The 11,400-nt window shown below is 40.9% G+C and overlaps 1 protein-coding gene across 1 annotated transcript; it reads right to left on the bottom strand.

Annotated features, from left to right (window-relative positions):
• Positions 1–5,057: 5,057 nt before the first annotated feature.
• LOC113113519 (zinc finger protein 174-like) lies at positions 5,058–9,924 on the bottom strand. The gene is made up of 2 exons (XM_026279746.1): positions 9,338–9,924; positions 5,058–6,251 (listed from the first exon to the last, which is right to left on the bottom strand). The coding sequence occupies exons 1-2, from the start codon at positions 9,849–9,851 to the stop codon at positions 6,247–6,249; spliced, it is 519 nt and encodes a 172-aa protein (XP_026135531.1). The 5' UTR covers positions 9,852–9,924; the 3' UTR covers positions 5,058–6,246.
• Positions 9,925–11,400: the final 1,476 nt, after the last annotated feature.

Raw genomic sequence — 11,400 nt, 5'->3', positions numbered from 1 at the left:
TTCATACAGATCATTTTTGTGCAGGAAGGTGTAGGGGTGTGACGGTTAGTATATAACCGTGTCACTAAAATATTTTTTACAAACATTTTTTATCAAAAATTATTTTCATTTTTTAGATAGGATCATCAGATGCGCAATATATCGGGAGACATGGTTTTTACCACTTAATGAAGTTTTGTAAATCGTCAGACATGATATTTACCACTTCATTAAATTTTGCTTTGTAGAAAACCTTTCTTAAAAACGAATTTCGTTTTGAACAAATTTTATCTTAATTTTAATAGATGTTTCATCGACCAATTGCATGTATTTTAATAAATAAAAAGCAAATATAGCAGACAATGATAACCGTGACATGGAAGTACTGTGAACTAGAGCGCATCTCATTGTAAATGATACTCAGCGTAGGCCTATGCCTCATACTCTAGCATTAAATATCTTTGCTGCATCCTTTCTAGAACAGACAATGGCTTTTTTTTTTTTTTTTTTTTCGGCTCGCATCAGCAAAGCATAGACCGCAAAACAATCAGCGGATGGCGGGCGGGTGCGGCTTTGAAATTTGCTCAAAAAACTTTGGCGCGGATGATGAGTTTTGTGACAGATCTCCTTTATAAACGGAGGTCTGAAATCTCTGCCCCTTTACCGATCAGAGCGCGCGCTGACACGGAGTTAACCCGCTATCTCCAAGATCAACAAATTGACTCTACGGCAGATCCACTAGCATGGTGGCGAGACAATATGAAACAAAATGAAACACGCTATCCCCCCCCCCGACGGTTATGTTATGAACCGTCACATTTGACTCACGTCATAACCGTCATCACCAATTCTGAAACCGGCACACCCCTAGGAAGGTGCTCAATTGAGCAGACACAACTTTTTCTAAAATTTTAGACATAAATGGAAGATTTGAAATAATTCGCTATTGTATTTCTAATGTTATCTATTTTATCAGTGAAGAAATTCATAAAGTCATTATTGTTAAACGTTGGTGGAATATTTTAATCAGGTGGCGCCTGGTTATTTGTTAATTTAGGTGCTAAATAAAAACCTTGGATTGTTTTGGTTATTTTCTATGAGTTTGTGTATATGCTCTGCCCTAGCAGTTTTTAGAGCCTGTCTATAGCTGGACATACTGTTTTTCCATGCAATTCTAAAAACTTCCAAGTTAGTTTTTCTCCATTTGCGTTCAAGACTACGAGTTTCTTTCTTGAGAGAGTGAGTATTACTGTTATACCATGGCACAGTACGTTTTTCTCTAACCTTTTTTTAATTTGATGGGGGCATAAAGAACCTGTTTTAAATTAAAAGCAATAGCATTCTAGTGGACAGAGATCATAACATTAGCACAGAATCAGTTCAGAATCAATCACTAAAAGAATCAGTTCAGTTCAGACATTCTGTGTGTAAGTCTGCTTTACGCTGAATCACACATGCGCAGTATCATCAGCTCCTCGGTTCTTGAATCGCACACGTCTGACAGAAACGCTTCTCCGTTCAGTGTACTGGTGATTCGAAAACTGATGCAACCGGTTCTTGACTCGAGAATGAGAAACGCTCCGACAGTGGTCGTGTATGTTCGTTATCTGGCTCTTTTTCCCCCGGTCTATATTTAAGAGCGGCCTTTATTTGTCCGTGTTGACCACGCCCCCGGCCACTATAAGAGATATATATATATATAAAAATCTTAAACTGCATAAACAAATTTCATTGCACCAAATACACGAAATCATGTTCTTTTTAGCAACATCATATAACCCCTTTAACAAACCTAAAATAGCAGAAAGTTTTGTGTGAGGTTTAGGGTAAGAGGATAAACAATAAGGTTTGTACAGTATAAAAACCAACATGGAATGTCCCTGCAAATAGTGTGTGTGGCTGTGTGTGTGTGCGTGTGCATGTGCATGTGCGTGTGTGCCGTTAATTCTACCTTCCTTATTGATCAATCTGTGAATCCGTTGACCAGGCTACACATGACATGAGTTCTGGTCATATTGGCACAAATTAATTTAGATGAGATTATATCAGATTAGTTAGAACTGTATTGAGATTAATTCCACTCTTGTATGTCACAGACTTCCAACGCTTTGCTTGATCACATGCTTCTTCAAACTGTAGATCGTCTGTTTCGTTTTGATTTGTTAGAAATGGTGGAAAACAGGTCTGACCTCCAGATGTAACTAAGGTGCACTGTGATCAAAGATTAATTTTTTACTTAACGAAAACATACCAGGTTGAATTGTTCTTGAAATGTTATTTTGGTTACATTAATTATTTTACTTTATATGTTGTTTCTTAAAAACAATGTAGCCTACTGCAACATTATCTAATTACAAACTAATTCAACTTTTTGAAAAGTTGTAAAAAATGTAGGTTCAGCTTCTCATCAGATTTTCTGTCCAATCAAATGCTCTTCAGTATGGAAGTTTTTTCCTAACATAATTAAAATTAAAATTAAAATGCTTAAAAAGATCAAATCATAAATCAAAGTCTCAAAACAACTGTTCAAATGATAAATCAAATGGTGAAAATATTAAATAATAAATCAAACTCTCAAATTGTCTGCACAAATTAAAAATCAAATGCTCAAACCATATTTCATTTCCTCATTCGGATTTGATTTTTAATTTTCATCATCAACCCAGTATAAACCTGTCATAATTGAATATAAAAGTCAATGCTCAAATCATGAATCAGATGGTCAAATGATAAATCAAATGCTCAAACGGACATCGCAAATGGCAAATCAAATGCTCAAACCTTATATCGCAAATGTTACATCAAAGGATGAATGTCAATCAACCTAGCGTGGGCGGAGCTTTGAGACAGAAGAGATCAAGATCGGATGGTGGAAATGGTTTTTCAAACTATAATTTTTAATTTGCGTGGACAAGCAATGTCATTTTTTGTGGTTGAAAGTGCAAGTAAATTCGTGGAGCTTTTAGTGAGTAGTTAGAAGGCAAATGTGTTAGACAGTTTTATTGTTTTTTTTTTTATTGGTAACACTTGAACACCTCACAGGCGAATTTAGCAGTCATAGTTTTGTCTGTTCGTTGTTTGGAAATTTGGAAAAGGTTAATATTCAATGTTTAAACTTGTGTCTTATTTGAGCTATGCTATGTAGAATCAGACCTTTATGCTTGTAGTACACTGTAAGCCCGAACAGGACTGCTAGCTTTTAAAGACTCAGGTCACTACAGTTAAAATCTCTTGCTGAGTTAATCCACCTTTAAACTATTAATGTCTATGAACAAATATGTCTTTTTATCTTTGTGTGCATCAAAATTTTTGAGTTTACACCGCTGGTTCACTCACTATTTTTAAGTCTACTGTTTATCACGTGATATGACGTCATGACGTGTGGCCCTAACTGACGTTACCTGAAAAATCTATCCAAGATGGCTACCTCGAGCAACGTGGTATCAATCATGAAACAACTTGTAAGTAAACCAAAACACTTCAAAACTACTTTGCTTGTTGTAATATTGTAAGAATATCATTTTACACGTAATACTTGACAGTTAGACGAGGTTATTTTTAATATATAAGTTGCAAGCATGCAGCCTCATGGTGCCGCGGGCATGATTACCGTTAGTCCGCCTGCTAACATTAGTGATAGATAATATCCTGTGTAACGTTACTGTTAGTGTCGTGGCAGGGCAATAATTAGGGCTGTGCAAAAATTAGAATGCGATTTTCATGCACATTTCATCAGTTAAAGACGCTCCTGTAATTAGAAGTATATCTCCAGCATGTGCTTTCAGATCAGGGATGCCAGGTTTTCACAACAAATCCTGCCCAGTTGCTTCTCAAAACTAGCCCAATTGCGCTTCCAGGAGGTTCCCCGATAAAATTTGCTTCCCGGGGTTAAAATATAACTTTTTTTTTAGCAGGGTTGCCTTGGTAAAATTCGCATTTTAGGGGCTAAATATCACGTTATTTGTATTGGGGTCGCTTTGACCCGCGGACATGAAAAACAACCACAGACTTGGCAACACCGGTTGGCATTTACTACACTGAGCCGTAATTCACTGACAATCTACAAAAAAATGATGTTAAAATCGCAGGCGATTCTTTGTCGATTTTGAAAACGATTTTGTGTTAGTTGTCGGTAGACTACGGCTCTGTGTAGTAACTGTCGCTCCACCTGTACCAGTGTTGCCAAGTCTGCGGTTGTTTTTCATGTCCACGGGTCGAAGCAACCCCAATACCAATAACGTGATACTTAGCACCTAAAATATGAATTTTACCATGGCAACCCTTCCAAAAATTTTATATTTTGACCCCGGGAAGAAATTTTTATCGGGGAACCTCCTGGAAACGCGATTGGGTTAGTTTTGTACTAGTTTTAAGAAGCAGCTGGGCAGGATTTGTTGTGAAAGCCTGGCAACCCTGATCTGAACGCACGTGCTGGAGATATACTTCTAATCACAGGAGTATCTTTACTGATGAGATGCGCATGTAAATCGCATTCGATTTTTTGCACAGCCCTTGCAATAATGTTAATGTTAGTCAATAACTTTCTGTTTTTGGGTGTGGCTGCTGTTTGTTAGCACCCTGTGATATTTGACTGTTAGACGAGACTGTTTTTAAGTGCGCAGCTTGACAGTCCGGCGCGCATTTTTTATGTGCCAAAAATGCGATTACTGTCATATCCTGTGTAACAGTTACTGTTAAATTCGTGACAATGCAATAATGTTAACGTTAGTCAATAACTCTTTTCAGCAAGCGATAGTCATTCTGTTTTTGAGTGTGTTGCTGCTGTTTTGTGTTAAGTTCAATGTGACGTTATTCCTGCATGCACCCAAATGAGCTAGTGGCTAACGTTAGCTGTAACTTTTATTCAATGTTATGGACATGATAGTTACTGAATGAACTCTGCAAGTTTTTATTAAACCTTTACAAACGTCTTTTCATTATAGGTTTAAGTGGAAGGAGTGCAGTGAGCATCCCCCAAAATCAAGGTGACTCAAATGTTAATTTAGGCTGTAACGTATTTTCACCATTTCTTTTATTTTGAGCCTAATTCATTAGCATATAAAGCTAGTCTTTGTAATGGTCAGCCTACTAATAGGCACCACAAATTTTGTAGCCAAATTAAACAGAGGCAGTATGAATACACAACTTTGAAATGTAAACAAATATTTATTTAAACTTACAAAAGGGCAATCATCCAAGCCCAATAATATAATTAAACATGGCAAAAAATAGAAGGAACAAAGTCTTAACCAAAAAGAAAAATCCAAATTAATTTCAAATGCAAAATAAGTTTCCAAAAATAACTTCCTTAACAACAAGGTCAATTTCAAAATAACTAAACAAAATACCCACAATACCTACAATACCTACAACCCTCAGGCCACACTCTCCACTGCAGCAACAAACACAGACTACCTTCCATTACAAAGTCATTCACATTTATACTGGTGGCCAGCACCATTACCCCATGGGGAGGGACAAACTCACATACAACACTTTACACATGTTCACCTAAATATACAGCGTCTAAAAGAAACATATTGGCATGATGTTATAATTAATAAATCTACTTTGATGTTATTAAATCATTCACATTAAACAGGAAATAACAGCAACAACTCGGCCGCGTTGCCCCTGAAACCCCCTCGCTCAATTAATACATGGTAGATTCCCACCCTAAGCGGAACCAATAATTCCTGCCATGGTTTCCTACCGGGACTCTAAAAATCACGGGACAAATGCTACACGGGAACAATACACATCATTTACAGGTATTCCATTCACTCTGATCAATAATTACAATAAACTCTTATCACTAAACAGTCTCTGTGTGTGTTTGTGAGTATGTGTGTGTATTAAAGTCCATGTTGAATGTGCGGTCTTCCCGTGACCGTCACACTCCCCTCCACCCATTTTCAAGCCGGCAGGCGAGAAAGAAAGTCCGCTGTAGCATTACTCTTTCCTGGAACATGCTGGACAATAAAACGATAAGGTTGCATAGATAGATACCATCGAGTGATTCGTGCATTTGAGTCTCTCATTCGATCCATCCATTGCAGTGGCCGGTGGTCAGTTTCAAGGAGGAACTCCCGGCCAAGAAGGTAGTACCTGAACGTGTCCAGGGCCCATTTAACGGCCAAGCACTCCTTCTCAACGGTGGAGTATCTCACCTCCCTGGGATACAACTTGCGACTTATATAGGCCACTGGATGTCTATCTCCCAGTGCCCCTTGCAACAGCACTGCCCCAATGCCAGTATTAGAAGCATCAGTCTGCAAAACAAAAAGTTCTTCAAAATTAGGACAAGACAGCACAGGATCATTGCATAGGGCATTTTTAATGTCCTGGAAGGCATGCTTTGCCTCCTCAGTCCACTGAATTTGGACAGGACAGGTCTTCCGTGTCAGATCAGTTAAAGGTGCTGCTCGAACCGCAAAATTAGGCACAAAGCGCCTATACCACCCAGCCATACCCAGGAATGCTCTCACTTGAGTTTTCGTTTGGGGCAGGGAACAGTCTTGAATTGCCTGCATCTTTTGTATCTGTGGCCTAATGACACCACCACCGATAACATATCCTAGGTATTCAGTTTCCTTCTTTGCTATGGCACATTTACGGGGATTGATAGTAAGACCAGCTGATTGAATACGATGAAACACCACTTTGAGATGCTCAAGATGTTCTTCCCAAGATGAACTGAAGATAATGACATCATCCAAATAAGCTGCTGCGTATCCTTCCAGCCCACCTAGCACTTGGTCCATTAACCTTTGGAATGTCGCTGGTGCCCCATGCAGTCCAAACGGCATAGTACAAAAATGGAAGAGCCCCCAGGGGGTTTTAAAGGCGGTCAGCTCTTTTGCAGTGTCACTCAAAGGGACTTGCCAGTAGCCTTTGCATAAATCAAGTGTGGTCAGCCACCTAGCCCTTCCAAGATGGTCAATCAAATCATCAATTCGCGGAGTAGGGTAGGAGTCAAATTTGGAAACTGAATTTAAATACCTGAAGTCCACACAAAAGCGTAGGGTTCCATCTTTTTTTGGAACTAAGACTACAGGGCTACACCACTCACTGCTAGAAGGTTCAATAATACCCATGGCTAGCATTTGATTCACCTCTTCCTTCAATGCTGGTAATAACCGTTCAGGGATACGGTAGCTCTTCCGTCGATTGGCAGCCCCTTCATGTAATGTGATGTTGTGATGAATCAGTGTGGTGCGTCCAGGTTTCTCTTGGCCCACCCCTGGGCGACAAATCTTCTGAAGCTGTGACTGTTGAAGGGGGGAAAGATGATTGAGGTCAACTGTGGCTACTACCGGCCGGGGTAAATATTGCTCCTCCACCTCATCTTCATCCTCCACCTGACGAATCAAACACACACCAGCCACTTGAGGCAGTCTCTCATGCCATTTCTTAAGCAAATTAACATGCAGTACTCGACTTGAGCGCCTCTTCCCCAAGTTGGCAACCTCATACGTAGTAGGTCCAAGCTTACGGACCACTTCAAAAGGTCCCTGCCATTTAGCGAGCAATTTGCTGGTATCGCTGGGTAACATTACCAACACCCTTTCTCCAGTCTCAAAACTTCTTACTTTGGTATTTTGATCATAATATTTTCACTGACGTTGTTGTGCTTGAGCTAAGTTTGACTGGGCTAGCTGAGTCATGCTCTTCAGCCTCTCTCGCATTTGAAGAACATAAGAAAGGACATGTTGAGTCTCTGGAGCCTCCTGGCCTCCCATCCAGCACTCCTTCAATAGAGCCAAGGGACCTCGCACCTCCCGGCCATATAACAATTCAAAAGGTGAAAAGCCAGTAGAAGATTGAGGGACCTCCCGGTAAGCAAATAGTAAATAGGGAATCCACTGATCCCAGTCAGCTCCAGATTCACTCACATACTTCCGCAGCATTTGTTTAAGTGTCTGATTAAACCTCTCTGTCAAACCGTCAGTCTGTGGGTGATAAGGTGTGGTTCTTATGCCCTTAATACCTAACAAGCGGTACACCTGTCGTAAAAGCTTAGACATGAAGTTGGAACCTTGATCAGTCAAGATAGTTTTAGGAAAACCCATTCGGGAGAACAACTGCATAAGGCATATTGCAATGGTCCTAGCCTTGACTGTCTTAAGAGGGAAAACCTCTGGGTACCTTGTTGCATAATCGGTCATAACCAACATAAAGCGATTTCCAGTTTTGCTTCGTTCTAATGGCCCTACCACATCCATACCCAACTGTTCAAAAGGCACACCAACTACGGGAAGTGACTCTAATGGGGCTCTAGGGGGACCTCTACCGGAAGTCTTCTGACACTGAGGACACGTTCTACAAAATTCTGCCACATCTTTATTCATATTTGGCCAGAAAAAATGTCGGCTAATCCGAGCTGAAGTCTTCTGCCTTCCTAAATGGCCAGCCCAGGGAATAGAATGGCCCAATTCAAGCACCATCTCCTTTGCCTTCTGAGGGACTACTATGCGAGCCTCTATCCCCTTCCCCTTATACAACACACCATCTTTAACAAACATCAAATTCCCTAAACCACCTGCGGTAGAGTTCTTATCTTGTCCCTCTTCCTGAGCCTGCCTATATAGCGAACCAATCACTGAATCCTCTTGCTGCCACAATCCAATCCCCTGAGGTATGTCTACTGGAGCCATCCCTTGTTCTACACTAGGTTCCTCACAATGCGTCACAGTAAAACGAAGTTTCTCTAATCTTTTTTGTCTTTTAGGTTTCCTCGACTTACCTGGATGAACTTCCAAATCTACTCCAAAGTAAGGTAACATACTCAAGGACTGACTATCTGCATTTTGTTTCTGAGCCTTAGCCCGGGTCAAAGCTACACTACAATCTTTTATCATCATGCTTTCATTGTCATCTCTGAGTAGGTCTACTAGAACAGGCAAGTCTCTGCCCAAAATCATTGGATACGGCAAACCATCCACTACACCTACCTCCAATATATAAGCCTGCCCGCGTACATTAACTTGAACACCTACAGTGGGGTACTGCCTTTCTTCTCCATGAACACAACAAATCTGTGCTATAGAAGTGTGACTCCCCATATCTACAGAGACCAAATCTGAACGCACCAGTGATTGCATACTTCCTGTGTCTACCAGTGCTCTAACCTTTTGTCCATTAAGAACTACCTCAACACAAGGCAATATAACTGGGGTTACTACACCGCTAGATCTTGGAAATGTACACATATTGACCTGGGTAGAAGCATTACTAGGGCACCTTGACTGTTTGTGACCTTCTTGTCCACAATGGTAACATATCAAACTCCTATTCACACCAAATTTCAAACCAGGGCTTTGTTTGGCCGAACCAACCTTATCACTCACAGACTTACCTTCATGGATGGCTCTTACTGTAGTGGGGAAGGAGTGTTGGAACTTGTTGGAATCTTTACTCCCCTTCCAACGCTTGAATGTCCATGGTTGAGTCTTGCGTCGCGCTGCCATAAAGGTGTCTGCTAAGTTGGCGGCTTCTGCAGCAGAGACAGGGCCTCTTTCCTTAATCCATACTTGCAGATCAGGGGCCAACATGCGCAAAAACTGCTCCAAAATGACTGTCTCCCCAATCTCCTCCTTAGTATGATGCTGTGGCTGCACCCACTTGGCATAGTTTTCTTTTAGTCTGGCATACAACTCTTTTGGGGTTTCATTCTCCTTCACTTCTGTTGACCGGAACTGAAGCCGATAAGTCTCTGCATTTATGTCATACTTAGCAAGAATGGCTGCTTTGACTTTGTCATAATCAAGTGAGTCTACCATGTCCATATATACATATGCAGCCCTAGCCTTGCCCGACAAGAGGGGCACTAACCTAACTGCCCAGTCGGTTGTTGGCCACCGACACGCCATCGCTATTCGTTCAAAAGTAGCTAAATAATGCTCTACGTCATCTGTCTCACTCAGTCGTTGCAGGTGTGGCTCTCTCTCATTCTCAATGGACTCTGGCCTTGGCCTTCCAGTGGAGATGCAGCTGGTGATTCCATCTGTCGGCTGACTGATGTATCCCGTAACACTGAGGGCACTCGCTGGACTGTTGGTTGTGATAAAAGGCCAGTCTGAATATCACTACCAGGCCGTAGATCTGGCGTCGTCCTTACATGCACTTCCTGCTGCAGAAGAGAGAACTGATGCTGCATTGCTCTCCACCGAGCATCTTGTCGGTCAGCCTCTTGCTCCAGGCGACGGTCTCGAGCCTGCTGCTGTGCGAAATGTGAACGGAACAGGTCTCTCAACTCTGCAAGTGAGACATCCTCAGTGACGCTCCCCAGTTCCACTTCACTAACATCACCTTCCCCAACAGCTCTACCGGGTTCCTCCACCTCAGCTTGATCCGTCCGCACCTTTTTAGGAGCCATTCTGAGCCGACACTATGCCACTGTTGACTGCAGTGGAGAGTTAAAAATAAAACAAACAAAAAAAATAATAAATCCCTACTGCTCTCTTCTGGCTATCCCACTTCTGACACCAGTGTAATGGTCAGCCTACTAATAGGCACCACAAATTTTGTAGCCAAATTAAACAGAGGCAGTATGAATACACAACTTTGAAATGTAAACAAATATTTATTTAAACTTACAAAAGGGCAATCATCCAAGCCCAATAATATAATTAAACATGGCAAAAAATAGAAGGAACAAAGTCTTAACCAAAAAGAAAAATCCAAATTAATTTCAAATGCAAAATAAGTTTCCAAAAATAACTTCCTTAACAACAAGGTCAATTTCAAAATAACTAAACAAAATACCCACAATACCTACAATACCTACAACCCTCAGGCCACACTCTCCACTGCAGCAACAAACACAGACTACCTTCCATTACAAAGTCATTCACATTTATACTGGTGGCCAGCACCATTACCCCATGGGGAGGGACAAACTCACATACAACACTTTACACATGTTCACCTAAATATACAGCGTCTAAAAGAAACATATTGGCATGATGTTATAATTAATAAATCTACTTTGATGTTATTAAATCATTCACATTAAACAGGAAATAACAGCAACAACTCGGCCGCGTTGCCCCTGAAACCCCCTCGCTCAATTAATACATGGTAGATTCCCACCCTAAGCGGAACCAATAATTCCTGCCATGGTTTCCTACCGGGACTCTAAAAATCACGGGACAAATGCTACACGGGAACAATACACATCATTTACAGGTATTCCATTCACTCTGATCAATAATTACAATAAACTCTTATCACTAAACAGTCTCTGTGTGTGTTTGTGAGTATGTGTGTGTATTAAAGTCCATGTTGAATGTGCGGTCTTCCCGTGACCGTCACAGTCTTACAATATGTGTAATATTTGTGAAAAAGTTAGCCACCCTCTGAAGTGGAACAACATGGTTTCTGTATTGTCAGACAATTCATTTAAAAGTGTAGGAAGAG

This window comes from Carassius auratus, chromosome 14 (assembly GCF_003368295.1).
Source record: "Carassius auratus strain Wakin chromosome 14, ASM336829v1, whole genome shotgun sequence".
NCBI classification, from domain to species: domain Eukaryota; kingdom Metazoa; phylum Chordata; class Actinopteri; order Cypriniformes; family Cyprinidae; genus Carassius; species Carassius auratus.
This window is presented reverse-complemented; position numbering and strand designations above follow the sequence as displayed.